We start from the raw sequence: 21596 nt of genomic DNA, 5'->3' as shown, positions 1-21596 counted from the left end.
TTGAGTACTATGTCACAGTGGAGAAAGGTGTTTTCAAAATTCCCCCTCAACTCCCCAATAATTATGTCTTGACAGAGGCATCTTAGGAGGCCTCAATAAAAGCCCCAGATAAAAAGACCTCTGAATGAAGGTGCTTGGGTTAGAAATACAGATGTACATAAGAGCATGCTGGCTGGGGGTGCTGAGTCCTTGACTACAACTCCCTTCAGAGACTTAAATGCACTCGCTTTGCACCAAGCCTGATGTAGAGAAGGCAGCTTTCCCACGTAAAGCCCGCCAGGTAAAACCTTTGTAAATGCCTGTGACTGAACCTGAAAAAAATCACACACAGTGTTTTGCCAAGAGCTAGATTCCTCAATATGAAATGCTGGAAAAGGCAAAACTATAGGGACAGAAAACTATGATATATGGAATTTGATTTTACCCTGTTTAAAAGCTAACAAAAAAAGTCTGTTACTAATTCATGGATGAGAACAGAAGACTTGATACTCTTGGGTCAAAGACTGTATTACTCATGGCAAGGCACAAGAACATAAGCATATTTGTACCAGGTTCCCCTTCCCCTAAGTCCTATGGAGGTGAGACGATATGGTTCAGATAGATGCTATGCATGCAGTGAGTTTGCATTGGCAGGTGAGGAATATCAAGTTTGGGGAATCTACCAATTTTATAGCAAACAGTAACTAAGTCTGCTCTTTGTCTTGGGAGAGGCAGTTACCTCATATCTTAAGTCCACCAGCTGTATAAATAACACTCAGAAATATCCCAGGAAAAAGAGAAGTCAGAAGCCTTACAGTCTTGGCACACCAACCAAGGAGGACTCTCTGCCAACAAAAACAGAGCAGCAGTGATTGCTAGGAGCTAAGGTGGGGTAAAGGTTGACTCCAAAGAGACATTGGGAAGTTTTGGGGTGGTAGGACTATTCTATATCTTGGTTCTGGTACTGGTTACATGACTCTGTGTATGTATGTATCATAACTTACAGAACTACACATTTAAAAGATCAATTTAATTGTATGTAAATTACACCTAATTTTTTTTAATGGAAAAAAATACTGGGAAAAAAGTAAATCTTTTAAAAAAAAGAAAAAGATACTTTGGAACTTGTATTAACATACCCAGTGGCCCTACTTTCAGTTGCCAATTACTTAACAATGTCTCCAGCATTCATTTAAGGTTAATCAATCAATTATACTTTTAGATATAAACCACCTATTCAAACTTATTACATTAGGACTCACAGTTTCTAAATCTCTTGGTTTTTATAATTTTTGAGAACGAAAATAGATTAAATATGGTAAACAAAAATAAAAATTAATATAATTTACAGTTGCCTTTCAGCTTTCTAAGATATTCAAAAATACAATAATAATTGGCAAGTTTCCCTTCACCCTCCCTACCAATATTAACTGACAAATTTTCAAAATCATTAAATTGCCATTTTTTATGTTTCTCCTATTGACCAGTGATGTAAACATTCATTTTAGTTAAGAAGGTTTTTAATAGAATGTAACATCTGTTTTATGTTACATGGGATACAGCAAAATTCTTCTTCTCTGACTGGATTATTAATGCTCATGCCTTCTACGGAGTTATTCTCTACATTCGTATCCCCACACTAGTCCTCTAAAGTGCAACATACTCCCTGATGTAATACATTTCCCTGCTAACTTTACAATACTATATATACCATAACTTTAATGTGACATGCTGGCATTTCTTTTTAAACCACAAATGCATTTCTTATTCTCAATCACAAATTTAAATTTCCTGTATACTCCCAGCCCACCAGGCATTTTTCTTTTAAAACAGTTGAATAAAAATAGATGATTTCAATTTTTTGATTTGTCATCTCATTTTTTATAGATCTCTTTCCAACTGTTAGAATGGGAAAGTGAAAAGATATTTGTTTTTATCATTTTACTATTAAACCAACTTAAGCTTAAGAAATACTATAAACTATTTTTACTTCTTAAGAGTAATATAAATAAGTCCATGACACACATAAAATTATTTAAAATGTTTGCATTAAATTCAAGACAAATACCTTTAACAAAGGCATTCTTCCAGTGTTCAACTCTAAAATTATTGGAACATAAATGTTTTTGTTTTTAAAAGTCCCCAAAATCTGACATATAGTCCTCATTTTGTTTCTAAGATTTACACTAAGATTTTTCTAAAACCATCTTACATTTTATTGATTCAAATGAAGATAAAATAATATGCCAAATGGAGTTGCTGTATTTCTATTACCTCAGTCTTTCTTGAGCAATATTTTGTTCATTAAGAACAGATTCTGACAAAATTGGGATCAACCACATCACTACTGTTGATTCTCAGTTAGTTCTTCGGTTCATTTCCCTTGCCTAACTCTAAGAAAACTACATATGGCTTAAACCACTGGTATTTTTTTACTTTCTGCCAATATATAAACCATGCTTTTTTTGTGTTGAAAACATTCCCATGAATAATTATAATAGTCTCCTAAGAGACCAGATGGCAATAAACTCTAGAACAGATCTGGAAGCTAACCATAAATTTACCTTTTCATAGTCTCACCAACATAATACAGTTCTGCTATGCCATTAAACAAATTCTGGTGATAGAAACAATATGAATATACACCGTATTTAAATAAAAAAATATATACAATGTTGTTAGGAGGGTCTTTCATAACTACACCTACCCCTCATCTTATATTGGTATCATTAACAATTTTTAAGAGCATCAGCTTGATAGAATATGACATTACTAAACATACTGCATAGTAATTTTTACATTAGCAAAATTACTATTAAAGTAAAACTCAAGAAATATGGTCCACCTAATGGCATCAAATGATCTGAAGCTAAATAAATAAAAATACAGATCAATATTATATAGAATTGCCACTGATTTTTATTTTGTTATTCTTCTGGGAAACAATTAAATTATTCTGGCCTTGCTATTTCAATTACAGTAAAATGACTTGTATAATTATTTATGACTTTAGTTAAGAGTATTATATTTGTGAGAAATAAAAAATCAAGAGTGGTTTTCAAAACTTTCCAAACACATTGAGGTATATAAAATTAAATTTTAGGCATTTAGAGTAGGTTACTTCAGTACTTTTCAGTTTAAACTACAATATTAATGTGTAAATTAGGTGTGTTTTCTGAATTCATTGTAATACTGTAGTCTATAATGTTTCTGGTATTAAATTATTCTTATAGCTCAAAACAATATATAAAATTACATGACAAAGGGAGATTAGAGAGAGAAAACAGAAATAAAAACAAAAGGAGAGAAAAAGACAGTTTAAATAGAAACAGGAAATATAAATGGGGGGTAGGAGGCAGAGTGCAGAAAACAAGAGTGAAAACAATGTCTGTCCAAAAGGTACTTTATCTTTTTGTTTGCTACTATAAATGAGGCTTATAGTTTGTATAGTCTATTTATATGCTATCCTTGTGGGGTTATGGTATCAATGTTAGAAAACACCTCGGAAAAAAAGAATCTGAAGCTTCTATTCTCTTGCTCTGCTCAATGGTTTAGAACTATCTTAGAATTATCTGCTCTTCATACATTTCACTTATTTTCCCAGTTTAGTCATCTAGAACTATTACTCTCATGGAAAGGAAGCTCTTTGATAACATGCTCTACTTCTTGCATGAGCATTACTCCATTCGGATCTTCTATTTTTAGAATTAATTTTGGCAATTTATTTCTACTAGAAAATGGGTAATGCCATTCCAGTAGCTCTATTTATCAGAGAAATGTAAATAAACTTTCAATGGGATATTATTTTTCACTTATCATATTGATAAAGAACACTTATGAGAATGTATTAAAGTCAACACATTTATTTAGTTCTTGTGGAAATAAAAATTGTAAAATGTTTATCTGAATAATTTGGCAACTTCTATAAAAATTTAACACAGCTGTATTCTTTGAACCGGTAATTCTATTTCTAGCAATAAATTATAAAAATACACTTGCACATATGGAAAATGACATGCATATTAAGGTACTCACTAAAGCATCTTTGTAAGCCATATAAATGACCACAAATAGGGGATTCATTAAATAAAATACTGTTATAGAATGGACCATCACAGCCATTAAAAAGAATTAGCCAGATCTACTTGGTACTAATATGGAACAACCTCCAAAATATAACATTAACAAAAAGAAATCCGAGATATAAAACTATCTATAACATATACATAAAACACACATTAATAGATATGCACATAGTTGTAAATAGATTAGAAGCATGCAGAAAAAACTCATAGGGATCACATCTAATGAAATGAACTGGGCCAGTAAAGGATAGGCACAGGAAAAAAAATCTCTATTTTTCACTGAAAAATACACTCTTTGGTACATTTAAAATTATGGACTTTGTGCATATTAGTTGTCTGTTGCTGCTAAACATAGTGGCTTAAAATAAAATAATTTTTACATAGATTTTATGGGTCAGACACTTGGGAATGGCTCAGCAGAGCACTTCTGGCTCAGGATACCTCAACAGGTTGCAGTGAATAAGTTGGTCAGGGTTCCAATCATCTGAAGATTTGATTGAGACTGGCTTCTCCACATGGCTAGCATGTTGGTACTGGTTGATGGTGGAAATCTTTAGTTCCTCCCCATGTAGGACTCTCCATAGGCTGATTGAGTATCCTCATGACATAGCACTTGACTCTCCCATTATGGGTGTTCCAAAAGAAAATAATGTGGAAGCAACAACGCCTTTAATGATCTAGCCTCAGAAGTAGAAAGCCATCTTTGCCACACATTCTGTTTGTTAGAAGACAGTCACTAAGTCCAGCCCATATTCAAACAAAGGGAAATTAGGCTCCATCTTTTATTTTTATTTTTTAAAATATTTTTAAAATTTTCAATTACGGTTGACATACATTATATTAGTTTCAGGTGTACAACACAGAGATTAGACATTTATATCACTTACGAAGTGATCACCTTGATAAATCCAGTACCCATCTGACATCATACATAGTTATTTCAAAACTACTAAATATATTCCTCATGCTATACTCTACATCCCCATGACTATTCTGTAAATACTAATTTTCACCTCTTAATCCCTCCCCTCTTCACCCATTCGCAACCCCCTCCTAATCCGACAACCATCAAAATGCTCTCTGTATCTATGAGCTTGTTTGATTGTTTGTTTATCCTATTCTCTATAATCCACATATAAGTGAAAACATACATTTGTCTTTCTCTGTCTGACATACTCCACTCAGCACAAGTCCATCCACATTCATGCATATAGCAAGATTTCATTCATTATTATGGCTGAGTAATATTCCATTGTGTGTACATACACATATCATCTCTTCTTTATCCATTCATCCACTGATGGACACCCAAGTTGCCTCCATATCTTAGCTATTAGTGACTATTATCTTTCACATTTAGAAAATTTTCCTCAGGGTAGAATTACATCTATAAGTTTTGAAAAGCGAAAATAACCCATTTAAAATTATTTAAAGAAGTACTCTATATATTTAAAAGTTTAAACTTTTTTCATTATTTAAAACACATGACACCTTTATATGAATATTTGACAGACATATAACTTTTCAGTTACCTAATATATTTAAATAACTCACAAATTTCATATATTAGTTTTCTAAGTTATATTAGTCTACTTGATGAACATGTGATTTGATTTTTAAGATGACAACAGTTACATAAAGCACAAGCCCCTAATGGTCACTTAATATGAATAATTACTATTCATAACAGAACTGAAAAGCAATCTGATTTATTTAATGAAACATTTTATTGTAAATGCTCATATTTGCATCAATGGTATGCCATCTTTATAAATTCAACACCTGAAAATCTATTCTTAACATAAGTTGTGACAATACCAGGATTAGAATAATTCTTCCCTATTTTGGAGCACATACCTTCCACCAAAAGCCAATATTAAAATTCTCCAAAGAGTTTTCACATTCTTAATACTGCAGTAGGATATGAAAAAGAAATAAACAAAATAAAGGAAGAGAAAACAAACACAATTTTCAGGGAATATAAATACCTAGAAATTCAAATGAAGGTATTACCTAAAAAGTAATAGAATCAGTAAAGGAATGCTGTATCTGAATATAAAATAACTATATATCTCTCTATACCAGTAATAATAACCTGGGAAGCATAGTTAAAAAAAAAAGAAAGAAAGAAAAATGTCATTTAAAAGTTATAGGAATAACAACAAGAATAAGAATGATACCATATACTTAGAATATACATGAGAGTGTGAGGACCTTTAAAAAATTTATGAAACTCTATTGGGTAATTTAAAAAAAATATTTGACACAGTAGAGATATGTCATTCTACTAGATCAAAACACAACATAAAAATGTCTGTTTTCTCCAACTTATAAATTGTGCACAATTCCACTAAAACTCCAGAAGGATTTTTAAAAATACAGATAGAATGATTCTACAGATAACCCGAAAAAAAAAAAAAAAGAAAAAAAAATTTGGAAGAAAAAAAAAATGTTTAACTCCCTGTACTAAATATTTTAGCAATAATTTAAAATCTTCTGAATCAGAGAGATTTTGGCTTCTAATTTTTCTCTATGGCACAGGAGGGCATTGGGGCTGAGGATAAAGAGGAGGAGGAAGTGATCAACACAAGTGAATTAGAAACATGTTTCCAGATACCCTCTCAATATTGAACTTTACTCTAAGCCCTGTGATGCTGGCAACCAAGAATATTTCGAGAAATCCCCCGCCACACCCCTTTGTGTTCCTGAAACAGTTTATTGCAAGAAACCATTCTTCCCCACATAGCTGGATGAGACTTGTGGATGCCTCCCTTGTTCATCTATGACAAAGCCGAGCACAGTAAAGTTTGGAGCCATTCTTGATTCATTGGCATCCAGAGAAATCAGAGTACTCTTTATATATTTTTAGTGACCTAGCCCACGGGAGGAAAAAAGAGGCTGATTAGGCTCAAAACTGGTTTTGACAACATGCTCTGAAATTTTTATGATACTTACTTAGCTTAAATGCTAACATGAAAACCTAAAAAGAAATTTAGGAAAATTATCAAATATATACTACAGAATTAGGAATGTGCTATGGAAAATAAACATTTATAAAACTGCCCTAGGTGAATAACCAGAGACTGATCATTATTTCCTTCTTAAAAAGATTGTTCCTTTACAAAGGAATTTACTATAAGTTTCCTTAAATAAAAACTTATTTAGAGCATTTAAATTAGTATATAATTAACATAAAATATATGTAAACTACATCTATATAATAAATACCAAACTCCAATATGAAGAGACTAATATTTCCTTTCTTCTACATTCAGTTAACAACTATGAATGAATAACCCTTGTCAACCCCAGCCAACCAACAAATCTTCCAACAACAGTAGAAAACAAAGAATTTCCAAGTCACTAACCAAAACAAACTAGCTAACCAAATAAAATGTTCAAGAACTCAGTAGAGGATGAAATTTTATTCAACTTCTAATACCACCAATCCACTGACCAGTTTTAGGACCCTATAGCCTTATTTTCTATTTTTGAAACAATTAGTTTTGAGATAAATAGTTGTGAAGGAAAGAAAATCTGGTATCTTTTACTGCTTTAAACATATTCTTATTAAATCTTTGAAAATATGCATCCAGCTTAATTCAATTAATGGAAAATATCTGCTATACACATTTTTCAGAATGTAATAGTAGCTACAATTTAATAAGCTATTATTAAGTACTGGGCTATATATTGTTCATATTATATCATTTAATTCTAACAACACCATATTGAGTTAGGTGCCATCAAAAAAATCTGAAAAGACTATAGATATCATTAGTGGAGACCTATGCATTGTTTAGAGCACACGCCGCCTTCTAGATTATCTCATTCAATTTTTATCATGTTTGAGCTATTTCTATGAGTCTATAAATTATACAATAATCTTTACTTATATCCGTAAATAAAATGACCCTGTAGAGAGACCAGTGAAATCCGTGATTCAACAAAAAGTCAGTTTTGTAACATCTGTAGGTTAATTTCATGAGCCACACAGGTCTCCCATCTTTGAATTCTCCTCTAAATCAGCTGTAACAGCTTATTGTTCACTCGTTAATTAAGAATTACATAAAATTGTTGACCTGTGTTCATTTTATACCTATGAGTCATGATTTTACCCTTTTAAGTATATTAGCCTGTAACAGTACTATGATTATTCCCATTTTACAGAGGAAGCTAAAACTTGAAGAGGTTAGGTGACTTGCCCAAGTTTATACTTGCACTGCTTTGCTTAATTCCACAGCACATCCTCTTTGCCCCTAATCACTATGCTATGCTAAAATTTAGATTATTTGATTTCTTACTTTGTTATCTCATGTATCTTACCATCAAAAGTACCAAAGAACACAGAATACTCCAGAAAAGCTTTTCTTTAAAAAACATAGCAGCTGACAGGACCACTATATAACTTAATTGGCAAAGACCATCCTCATAGTCCAATCAACTAAACAAATGAGACATGTTTTTCCCCAGAAGTCTGACTTTATTTTTCAGTTCAATAAAATGAATATTAATCACAAGACCTTTTTTTAAGTTTCTGAATTTTAATTCCAAAATAGAATGAAAAGGAATGGAACCCAGGTGAATTTTATCCTCTGGTTGAAATTAAGCCCCGTACTAATTTCTAGTACTCCTACCGAAGCTCTCCTAGCTTTGCTGCTAGGCAGGAGAGCCACAATTTCAAATTGTATACAGATTTAATGGCATATCCTGGGACAATGCACCACATTAAGGTTCACAAGAGTAAAAGCATACCTTTTTTTAAATAAAATGGATAATTATAACATGTATGTGTAGATTTGTACTAGATAACCTCAGCCCACAACCATCACTACTGAGACAAAACTAAAAGCATGTTTTACTAATAGTGGTAAAAGAATCTTTTAATATAAAGTATAAAGCAAGGTTTAAAGGACCAAAAAAAAAAAAAAACTGGGAAAAAAAGGAAAGAAGGGAGGGAGGGAGAAAAAAAGGAGGGAAGGGAGTAGGGAGGAAAAGAAAATATAGAAGTTTACTTTACATTAAAGAATCTGACATAACTTAGAAGAATGTCACAAACGCATTAAAAATATCATTTAGAAAAACAAAACACTGCTTTCTTCACCTTATTTTAGCTACTAAAGTCTCTCACAATCTAATTCAACAAAGAAAAAAATTACCAAAGAAGGGAGGTATTAATTCATATTTACATTTTTTCAATTGCAAGGAGAAATCACAACTTGAATAGTCAACTTTATTTTGCAAGACCCAAGTCACTTAAAATTATTCATTAATCTTAACATTGGTACTAACAGGAACCTCCTTTTTAACGACATAACAGTTTCATGAGACCCTGTGTTGTATCACCATCTGCCACATTCTGCTCTGATATTTATAAATACAGTTGTGTTATTGACATTTCTACAATTGCTCCAGGGGCAAAGCATTATATCGGAGAATTCTCTTTGATCACTCCAATGCCATTTCTTCTTTTTAGATCTAAGCAGTCTGAACTGTTCCCAGATTCCCAGAGGGATGTCTAATAAAAAGCTTTTTAATAACTAACTTTTTCAGGTGAAATAGGTCACAAAAGAGATAATAAGAAATATTTATTAATACAGAAAAACCAACAAATTAACTGATCTTTTATATTTTATAAAAAAGGTCTACAAAAGAAAGATGAGGCTCTTCCTTTTCATCAATTTTAATTTCTAAATACTATGACTCAATTAGAAATGCTTGCTACATGGTTCTTGAACTATCACCTTTACAATTTTTGGTTCAACATACTTTTATTGATTCAAACAGAATTCTTTAAATGTTTTTAAAATGTTTTTAGGAACTCAATGTACATATAGGTCCAGAAAGCTTTAAAACAGAATTCTGAAAAGTGATTCATTACATGACATTTGCATTTAAAAAACAAATAACTCTTCTCCCCATGCAACCCTAAGGCTTTTCAAATCAATAATCAAGAGTAACCATTTTCCTATTACTTTAATAATTGCCATCTTTCTAAATAAAGTACATTTTTCTATTTAAAGCAAAGATCTTTAGGATAAAATAATACTTCTTTCTTTGGAAGACTCCAGATCATTTCATGGAAATCCCTAAATTTGTATGTGTTTCTTGCCAAATAGCCCTCTCTCCTCCATTTTTCTTCAGTTAGTAGAGATGACACTATACTCCTAATTACAAATTTTCACCTTCTACCCCCATGTAATCCTGTGTAAAAACATAAACATACTAGTACTTATAAAGTTCTCTCAAATTTAATTTAAAAAAATCAAAACAAAAATTTGGTTTAAAATTTCACTAGAAATTAAATACACATATGGAGGTTTATCTAACCTGAAGATGAAAAACTGGAAGATTGAAAAGTCAGTGATCAAAGAACCAGGTTAGGATCTAAGAATTCAAGAAGAGTCCAAGCAAAATGTTTAATGCTTATGTGGAGAAAAAAACCAAGTCCATTACTGATGATTTTACTGTGTAAATGATTAAGAAAGAAAATCTGTAATAGTGAGGGCCTTTAAAGAACTAATGAATTTCAAATGAGGCCCTTTGGGTGGGCTCTAATCCAATCGGGCTGGTATCCTTATAAAAATAGATAAGAATGCACAGAGAAATACCAGGGCTGTGCACAGAGGGACAACTATGTGAAGAGGCAGCAAGAGGAGAGAGGACTCAGAAGGATCCAAAGCTGCTGACACCTTGCTCTTCAAATTCTTATCTCCAGAACTGTGAGAAAATAAATTTCTTTTGCTTCAGCTACCCAGTCTGGCATTGCTGTGGTGGCCCAAGCAAACCAATACTCATTTGAAATTAAATATTATTCTGTATTATTTACTTTTCTGTTACATGAGTGCTATTAATTAAACAAAACAATAGGAACAGATAATGGCAATTGTTAATAATTAAAAGCAGGACTAATTAAACAAATAATATCTGTGAGAAAATACAACAATCACTGTGTTTCTTTTGTTAAAATAGATACAACTTATTTTAACTTCTTAATTCTTTATTGACTATTTAATTTTAGACCATATTGTGTATTCTTAACATACACAAATATAAGATTTTTTAAAAGAAAAGTTGGATTAAACAGATATTACCAATATTTAGTGAAAACTAACAATGACATTTTTCTTTTCTCCCATGAAATAACAGAATACTGTTACTCTGTGTTTCCTTTCGAACAGTACTTCTCTGAAGTGACTGGAACCATTAGGACATCCTTCTTTTATGTGTGGTACAACTGAATACGGTAAAATGAAAATTTCACTTTGACTTACAGCTCTTATCAAGTCCACATTCTTGGTGTCAGTCCAATGTGATGACATCAAGCTAAATATCCTTTCAACCAAAGCATTTGAGAATGGAATACTTAGGATTTTACTTATTAGCAACAGCTGGTATTTAGAAAATAAGAATTAGTTTCTAGCTCTACAAAATATCCACCTACCTTGAATTTAAATGCTTGTTTTGATATTCCAACTGTTTATCAATCATGTCCTTTCCATTTATAGATTCATTATACATGCTATCCATCTCTGAAATGAACATCATTTCAAAACACTCTGAAGCACATGGGTAAATTCAATTTCTGCTGTCAAAATTGGATTCCAAATAAGTTACAGTTTTAGTAAAGAAACTGAGAAAGCCTTATTTAATTTGCCTGCCCTTTTGTGGCAACCTTTCCCCCCACTTAAGTTATAAAGCAGTCATATTACAAAAATGAGTCACTTGTTGTATGAGTTTTTTCCTGGCCTTCTTATGGCCTATTCAAATAGCATCAAACACTTTAGAAGAAATGGTATATAAATTTTTGTTTCACTGTAGTCTTTTTTCCCATTGTCATCTTCAGTATATTACCAAATTAGACAAAGACATTCTTCTCATCTCCTATTTTAAAAATGTTTTACTGCAGGACATCTTATCGAAGTCCAGTAACAATTATAGCCATCTTTTAGGCACATGTCCAAGGAGGCTATCTCCTTCTTTAAAGTCAAAATCACATTAAGTGCTTCTATATATTTTCAGAAAATTGAAAAGTGACCAAAGCATTCAACACAAAAGCATCAATATTGTAGGTAGCAAATCACACCTCCTTTCCACAGTGTTTTATGTAAAGAATAGAGGATATTTAGCAGATAAGATCATTTTATTTCCATTAATAAGAAGTTTACACTGAATGAAATTTGCCAAAATTTAAATTTGTAATCTGTCAAATATGCAGATAAGAAACGTATAGAATTGTATTTGGACAGGATATGAACAATATTTTGCTTTATGTTGCCAGTGGTTTCATTAAACTCTTCAAGAATGTGATTTAGCGAATCAAAGTATCTAAGAGTAATAAGAACATGTTCATGTTGACAGGATTTGCCAATCATTTGATGTATCCAAGTATGATTGTTGGTAAGATCTGAAGGAATGAGCTCTGCATTGTAAAGTGTTGACCTTTACTCTCCATAGGACTTTCAGTTCGTAATTCATATAGGTGATGACTTTTGCAAATAATGTTCCCTTTCAATATTTCTGCATATTTTTTCATAGCTAGAATGTAAGTTATTGTTAAACTACTAAGCCAGGAGAAATGCATTTAATCCTGGCATTGTATGGGGAAATTAGCTTGAAGCACTGTTAGTCTCCAAGTACATAAACAAGCAAACTATCTATCCCAGAGGTCACAGAACAGAAAGGGCCTACTGAACATATTAAGATATCAAAATCATAGGTGTATTCATTTAAGACACACAACAAGAAGCAAAGGAACAAGCTGGGGTAAGTTAACACTTATAGTGCAACACCTTAGGGTGCAATCGAGTACTATAAGGAACAGGATGTTTTCAAATGTCCTTTCTGTTTACTTTGTCAGCCTTCCCTGATGATGATGGTGTGGTTTTGAAAAGAGGGTCACAATTTGAGCAAGGGAGTCTATTATACAATAGCGCTTTGGATCAAAGATGTGTTCCTCACTTGTTCTCTGGGAGAGTCTCAAAGCAAAGATGCTAACACTTGGGAAACAGCATATTAAATAGTCATGGTTTTAATTGCCCTTCCTGGGTATAGTGCATGTGGGGCCAGAATGAGAACAAACTAGGTGTCACTGATGAGTGATCAATTTGAGGGTAATATAACTGTCAGCCCAGTGGTACATGATCATGATATGGTCTCTCCATCCCTTTCTATCTGTGGGTGATAGAAACTTAGCTGCTGTTACTATTTAACACATCTTGTCGAGTATGCCTGTTTTCCAAACTACTTGCTTATTTACTATCTATACTTAAAATATCCTCTGAGTTTTGACACTATCTTCTAAGCTACCAATTTACTATCTATAAATTTTATCCATCCTGTTTGTTTTCCTTGTCTTCACGTAAGAATTGAATATTTTCAAAATATATACTACAGAAAACACATATTCCACATGGTATACACCAAAAATATATATATGGAATAATTATGGATATTTGAATGATGACTGAATTCTTATTATAGATCTTATTCTATTTTAGATCTACAGTTTACAGTATCTAGCAGATATTCAGTTAGTGTAGCTCTACTGGACTAATATTTTTGCCCAAAATTTGCTTCTTCAATAATCTAGAGTGATAGTGAAAATGGAAAGCTATAATCCAGTTGTTTTCCGAGGTTAGAATAATTCAAGTGGATAAGAAAAGACAACAATAGCCCAAAACCAACCAAACACACTAACATGAACAAAATCCAGCACCTTCCCTGGTGGGCTATCCTTGTCAACTCCTTTCTATTCCATTTGCCTGGAGTTTTTAGACAGCTTTAAGCCCAAATTCAATGTCCTCGTTCACTCACCACATTAAATACAACCAAGACTAATATATAAGGTTTTTTTAACTCTAAGACTGTAAATATTTTTTTCAGATTTCACTTAAAATTTAGACAAGACAACTTAGGTTACCAGTAACTACCTAGAACAATGGCTAAAACATAGCAGATGCTCAATAAATATCTGCTTTATATACAAAACAATCAGTTCTTCCTAGTAATGACTACCAATGAAATCTGAGAAATTTTCCTTCTAAAGGAATGTTTTTCAAAACTGTGTGGCTATCTTCATCATAAAATAACAATTTAGCAATTATGTGGTTGGACCATCAAACAGATAGAAAAAATATTCTCAAAATATTACAAGATGTTCAATTAAGGGCTAGACTGAAATAAGTACTTTTAAGCAGATGAGAGCCACAAATCCAGTTGTTCTGTCCATAAATAGGTAAAAGTAAGTTTTGTTAAGGTGAAGAAAACTCAGATAAATGCAAGGGGAAAGCCTTCAACCTAGGTGGTTTCCAAACTCTCTTTAAAAAGTATTATAATTTTTTAACTCATTATCTCATTAATCCTTACAACATCCGTCTGAGATAAGCTTTACCCTCCACATTTATAGATGAAAGGCTCAGAAAAGTTGAGTAAATTGATCATGGCTTCATAGGCAGTAAAGTGACAAAGCTTGAATTCAAACCCAATTTAAATGGACTCCCAAGGTCCAAAGAGCAAGCCCATGCTCTTTATTTGTTATGTTGTCTCATTACTTGTTGAATAAACAAATGAAATCTGTAAATGCAGCAGACTGATATCATTCACTACCAAAGCATCTCTAGAATCTATTTATTTTTTAATTGTGCTAAAACAGATATAACACAAAATTTACCTTTTTAATCATTTTTAAGTATACAAGTACAGTGGCATTAAGTACATTTACATTGTTGTACAACCATCACCACCATCCATCTCTAGAACTCTTTTCATCTTGTAAAACGGAAACTCTATGCCCATTAGGCGCTAACTCCTCATTACCCTTTCCTCCCCCCCGCAAACAACAACCCTTTTTCCATCTCTATGGACTTGACTACTCTAGGTACCTTATGTAAGTGGAATCACCAGTATTAGTCCTTTTGTGACTGGCTTATTTCACTTAGCATTAATGCCTTCAAGATTTTTCCATGTTGCAATAACTGTGAGAATTTCCTTTTAAGGCTGAGTAATATACCTCTGTGTGTATACACTACATTGTTTATTCATTCATCCACTGAAGGACACCTGGGTTGCTTCTACCTTTTGGCTATTATAAACAATGCTACTATGAACATGGGTGTACAAATAGCTCTTCAAGACCCTGCTTTCAGTTCTTTTGAATATGCACCTGTCTTCATCTGCTCCTGCTGCCATAATAAAATACCATAAACTGAATGGCTTAAACCAGGGGTCCCTAAACCCCAGGCCACAGGACCGGTACTGGTCCATGGCCTATTAAGAACTGGGCCACAAGCAGGAGGTGAGCAGCAGACGAGGGAACAAAGCTTCATCTGTATTTATCACTGCCTGAACTCCACCTCAGATCATCGGGCATTAGATTCTAATAGGAGCACTGGTCCCTGGTGCCAAAAAGGTTGGGAACTGCTGGTTTAAATGACAAAAATTTATTTCTCACTGTTGTGAAGGCTAAGAAATCCAAGATCAGGGTGCAGTCAATTCAGAACCAATTGAGGACTCTTCCTGCCTTGGAGATGGCCACATTCTCACTGTGTCCTCATGTAAAGGGAAGGGGAAAGTGAGTGAGTAAGTTTCCTGGGTCTCTTTTTAGAATCACTCAGAAGGGGATCCCTCATGACCTCATCCAACCATAATAACCTCTCAAAGGCCTCATCTCCAAGTAACATCACACTGGAGGTTAGGGTTTCAACATATGAATTTTGGAGGAAACAAACATTCGATTCATAGCATACTCAGAAGTGGAACTGCTGGATCAAATGGTAATTCTGTCTGTAATTTTTTGAGGAACCCCCATACTGTTTTCCATAGTGGCTACACAATTCTACCTTCTCACGAACAGTGTACAGGGTTTCGATTTCTCTATATCCTTGCCAACACTTGTTATTTTATATTTGAGATAGTAGCTATCTCAATGGGTGTGAAGCGAGCAGTGTAACTTTTAAAAAATTAAATCTCACATTAAAGTTAACATATAGAAAAAAAGCAGAATTGCTCTGCTTTGAAAGCAAAAAAAAAATCTAGAACAAATCTAGCATTATCCTTGTCTCCTTGTGATAGTATCTGAGAGGCTCCATAAACGGTTTGGGGGAAAAAAACCTTAGGATAAACCAGTTTTATGCCGGGAGATGGAGGTTCAAGTTGGGTAGAGGAAAACTATTTCTATTATCTCTTTCAGTTTTCCATGTTCAAACTTAAAAATCCTAAAATCTAGGACATGAGATAAAAATCTTATTGAGAAAATGGGAATTATGGTGATCCAACTAGGAACTGAATATCACACTGGAGGTGTACTTGAGAAGATATACAGAGTTCTGCCTTCGTTTCCAGAAACTAAAAAAATCACATATGTGAGTACTGATATATTTTAATTCTGGTTCTTATAAATTTGTTTATCTCTTAGGGGTGGAGAGGATTGCTCCTACAACATTACATTATACTTCATAGTTTATAGTTCTCTCTTTCCACTTCACAATCCTCATCCCCAAATACATTTTCACTATAACGAAAGCTTCAAGAATATGGACTAAGTTGATTATTAGCTTTTCCATCACCAATATCTAACAGACTATCTGGCACAGAGTAGGAATTTAATAAATAACAAGGAAGAAAAGTTAGAAGAGAAGTTAGAATGGTGTTTAAAGAGAAAAGAAATGGTAAGTTTTAAGATGTAAGCAAGAATTTTGTAAACTAGGGACATTTCGTGTTTATCAGTATGTCTATCATATAGCATAGAGCTTCATACATATCAATATACGTTGGCTGAACTGAACTGAATTGCTCTGCTTATGGTATTAAAAAAAAAAAAAGATTGCTAGTCCGACAATTACAATAGCATTTTAACCACAAATATACCACTAATAAAAAAACTAACGGATGAGCCACCCAAAACTTTAAATTCTATTTACTTCCTTGATAAAAACAGAAACAAATAAACCATTACTAGGATACACTGTCACAATGCACATGAAGTACTATAAAAATTGCACAAATAATAACAGGTGTTGGTTGTTCAATGAGTCCAATTATCAGGTAGAAATCCAATGGAGGTCTTGATATTAATTATGTAAGTAATAAACTTTGGGAAGGTAGAAACTGATAAAGATGCTCAAGAAAGGAGAGACCTTTCTAATAATCTCCCAGACCTAGAAGGAGAAACAACTGAAAAGGTAGTAGAATGTGCTTTGATAGATTGAGGCTTTAAAAATAAGATCACTTATATGTGAGATATAAACCTAAAAGCAACGAATGAACAGGACAAACAAACAGAGACTCATGGACATGGACAATGGACTAGTGGTTACCAGAGAGTAGAGGATGAGGGAGGAGGGGGAAGGTAGACAGAGTAAAAGGGGTCAAATATAGTGGGGTAGGGAGAGGGTGAAGTGGGTAAAGGGGATCAAATATATGGTAGCTGAAGGAAACTAGACTTTGGGTGGTAAACACACAATAGAATATACAGATGTCAAATTATAATGTACACCTGAAAATTATATAATTGTATTAACCAATGATACCCCCAATAAACTTAATTTAAAATTAAATTAAATTAAATTAAAAATAACATATCTTTTATAGTCGGAATTGTGTCCCCACCCTGAAAATTCATATGTTGAAGCCCTAAACCCATGATTGTACATGAAGACAGGGCCTTTTAAGGAAATAATTAAGTTAAATAAGGTCCTAAGAGGTGGGGGCTTCATCCAATAGGACTGGTATCCTTATAAGAGGAAGAAACACCAGAGATAGCTCTCTCTATATGGACAGAGAAGAAAAGTCATGTGAGGACACAGTGAGAAGGCAGCCATCTACAAGCCAGGAAAGAGACTTTTCCCAAAATCAATCGTGATGCAACCTTGTTCTTGGACATCTAACCACCAGAACTGTGATAAAATAAATTTCTCTTGTTTAAGCCAGCTAAGTCCATACTATTTTGTTATGGTAGCCTGAGTGGACTAATACATTACCTAAGGACAAAAAGTATTAACCTGAGGTCACAAAGTGATCGGAATATAAATCAACTGACAAAGACCTTCTCCTCAGGACACTGTACACAAATGACCACCTTAAAGATTAAATTTTACAACGTAAAATATTTTAACACTATGATTAAATGTGAGCTTCCTCAGTATGGAGGATAATTACACTGTGTGCCCAAATCAACTAAGGGTTAATTCAAAACATAGAAGTTGTTCACCATCACTTGCAAATTTTCCACTTCTCTAGTCCTTAAACTTAATAAAATTCAAAGGGAAAGCTTTTATCAATGAAACTGACCTGAGTCCATCAGAGTTGACCTATGACTGCACTGAGTGGGACTTTGAGCTAGCTTTCGAATCGCAGAGTTTAAGAACCAGAGGTATGTAAAGCTTTTTCATGTCCTTCATAATTGGAAGTTTCAGCAGAACACTAAGTCTCTCACTCAAGATTAGGTTAGGCTGGTGATTTGAAGAGTATATGTCAAATGATTTTATCCAATTACCCATTGGAAGATATAGAAATGGGTGTAGATATAGATATATAAATTTATACATACATACATATATGTAAATTTATATATGTATAGATGTAAATGAACAATATACCCAGATATAGACATACAGATACTTAAATACAAACATACCTTTATTTATGTATACAGATATATATGTATCTCTATATAATACAAGAAAACTTGTAGTATCTTATAATAGGAATGTTCTTTCTAAGCTCTATAAGAAATGCAGAATCCACAAGGTTTAATTACATTTAAAAAACTAAAAACTATGGCACAGTAAAAGCCATTACAAGCAGAGTTAAAGTATAAATAACAAATAAGAACTACTTTAAGCTTATAGAATAAAAAGAAATACTATCCATAAAATATGAGGAATTTCTACAAACTAATAATATGAAAAATTATAAAATAGTCGAAAGACTTGAAAAATAATTAAGAAAAAATGTAATTAAACAAGAAACACATTAAAAGATGTTCAAGCTTACTAGTAACCAAAGAAATACCGATTAAAATAATTTTTGCTGATTAAAGGGGCAATGCCTGCTAAAATCCTAATTCAAAACCAACGAAACTATTCCATAGCAACAAAATTTAGATTGAAACAGTTATGCACGATGACGAAAAGTCTAGAATTATTTTTAATCCATTTATTTATAACTTTAAAAATAATTAACTAACCTGGGCCACTTTAATTGAATTCTGTGTAGAACCACCAGCATGATACTCGACTTTGAATTTTTTTACAAGTTCATCAAACCTATAAGGAAATCATAGTAGAAAAAGTTAGCATCTGTCAGTTGTCACAAACAGATTTTTCTGATCAAAAGCACATTAAATCACAATTAGTGGAATTTTTGAATTACATAATTATGTTGAATAAATCAATTAAAATACTGTATGAAGAATAACTCTTACTACAAATCCCCAGCCAAGGCACTATGGACACTGATTCAAATAAGTCTCAAATTAGATGGCATTTACTAATTTGGATCACAAATCAATATTCCTTATTACATATCTCTAACATGTTAGGTTCTCTGGAGATATCCAAGGGGCAGAAGTATGTGCTTGAATTTCCAAGGATTTACATGCTTTGGAGGGACAAAAGAATGAATACATATGAAAAAGTAGAGAAAATTAGAAAAAAACAAGTTGCCAAATAACAAAATGTATAATATAGACAATAAGTGTAACAAGAGATCAGTCAAAGCAGAGAGAGATTGGGATGTAAGTCCAACATTCAAGGAAGACTTCAGTTTGGGAAATATTTTTAAAACTATAAGTATAGAAGTAGATCCTGTCATTCAAGTGAAATATTTCAAACGTTTCAAAATATATTAAAAAAAAGATAAATTTAGAAATAGATTAGGGGTAGGGGAAATGGAGTTATAGCCAGTCCTGCACCTCCAATTGCCTTGGGATTCCATCTGTACAACCCTGAGATGCCAATGAACACAATTACCAAACCTGACCAGAACTTCTGACAGCAATATTTGTACACCGGTAATATTATTGATGTAATAACAATAGAGAATGCAAACTATATGGGACACAGATGTAGTCAGGTAGGCAGTTTTGGTAGTTTAGAGGGCATTCTCTTTTATTTACTTTATGAACTAAGTATCAGCTAAAAATGATGTTAGAGATTGGAGGAGAAAAGGAGGGTGAATGGACAAAGTAAACATATAGTGATCAATTGCTAGGCTCATCTGAGGTCCCTCCACTTTCAAAAGCCAATTCTTCCAAAGGTTGTAGATCGCATTTGCAGTGGTACAGTAAGGTAACTACTAGCCTCATATGGCTATAGACATTCAAGTTTAAGCTAATTAAAGTTAAATAAATTTAAAATTCAGTTTATCAGTCACACTAGTTACATTTCAAGTGTTTAACAGTCATATGTGGCTAGTGGCTCATGTTGGACACACAAAATACAGAACATTCCTACTATTACAAAAGAAGTTCTATTAGATGGTGCTGGGAAAGTTCAATAACAAAAACAAAGTAAACAGTAAATATGATCAATTGTAGAGAAGAAAAGCACCTAACAGAATGCCTTCACTTAACAAATGGGGAAAGTGGACCTGAGTAGACTGTCAAACAAAGGTCATATATGGCACACTGGTGAGTCAAAATCAGAACCACAGTCTCAGAATTATTCGTTAGTCACAAACACACAGAAATCTCTGTATTTCTCCTCAATCTAGTTAACTAAGAGAGTTTTCTGTAGAAACCAAAATTTTGCTTACTAATGTTATCAGTTCAAGAGGTGTAAAAATTATAGAATCTCTTCACATTTCAAGATGGACGATGAAGCATACAGTCACTTCCTCTTCTAAGTCTTACTGGATATCAAAAAACATGTTTTATATACGTAAAAATAAACAAAAGTATAACAACACCAAAAAGCTTGGAAAGATGCCACATGCAGACCACAAATTTGAGAACTAACAAATTCTATTTTAACAGAAAGGAAATATAATAGAATTGACACAGCAGTGATAGGAGACATTATAGTAACAGTGATTTCTTTAAACACTATATTTGGAACACCAATGTTTCTGCCTAACCACGCCTACCACACCACAAGAGTGAAATTTGTTTAACCCATTTCCTTTTTGCTCTGAGAATACTCGCCAACGGAGCCTGCACCTACAGCGTTTACGCCAAGATAATTCACGGATTACAGTACTAACCTTACCCCAAAGTTTGCCACAAAATATCTCACTTTTATTATTTTCGCATCACTCTAGTATATCAATAATCTTTGGAAACAAATGACATCATTCTATTCATAGCATTCAGTTTTTAGTAGTGGTATTTCCATTTACAAAACATAGTAATTCTCAGTCGCTGAAAATGTCAAATCCTAGAAAACGTAGCATTTCTACATGTGATGTTAAATTAATGCTGACAGCAAACTGCACTTTTTTTTCTAAATGAGAAATAGATTAAATGTTCCAAACTGTCATGGTAAAGTCCCCTGTATTCTGGTAGTTGTGTAGATTCCTAGCTGCCTGCCATTT

The 21596-nt window shown here is 33.0% G+C and overlaps 1 protein-coding gene across 3 annotated transcripts in view; it reads right to left on the bottom strand.

The window, feature by feature from the left end:
- Positions 1-21596, bottom strand: part of ADK (adenosine kinase) — a 475283-nt gene that overhangs the window by 302670 nt on the left and 151017 nt on the right. For all 3 annotated transcript variants that reach the window (XM_023527928.1, XM_023527927.1, XM_023527929.1), the window contains exon 4: positions 19252-19330. In XM_023527928.1, the coding sequence (XP_023383696.1) occupies positions 19252-19330 (79 nt within the window). The remainder of the gene's footprint in view (positions 1-19251; positions 19331-21596) is intronic.

Source organism: Pteropus vampyrus, unplaced genomic scaffold (genome assembly GCF_000151845.1).
Source record: "Pteropus vampyrus isolate Shadow unplaced genomic scaffold, Pvam_2.0 Scaffold20, whole genome shotgun sequence".
In the NCBI taxonomy this organism is placed as follows: Eukaryota; Metazoa; Chordata; class Mammalia; order Chiroptera; family Pteropodidae; genus Pteropus; species Pteropus vampyrus.
This window is presented reverse-complemented; position numbering and strand designations above follow the sequence as displayed.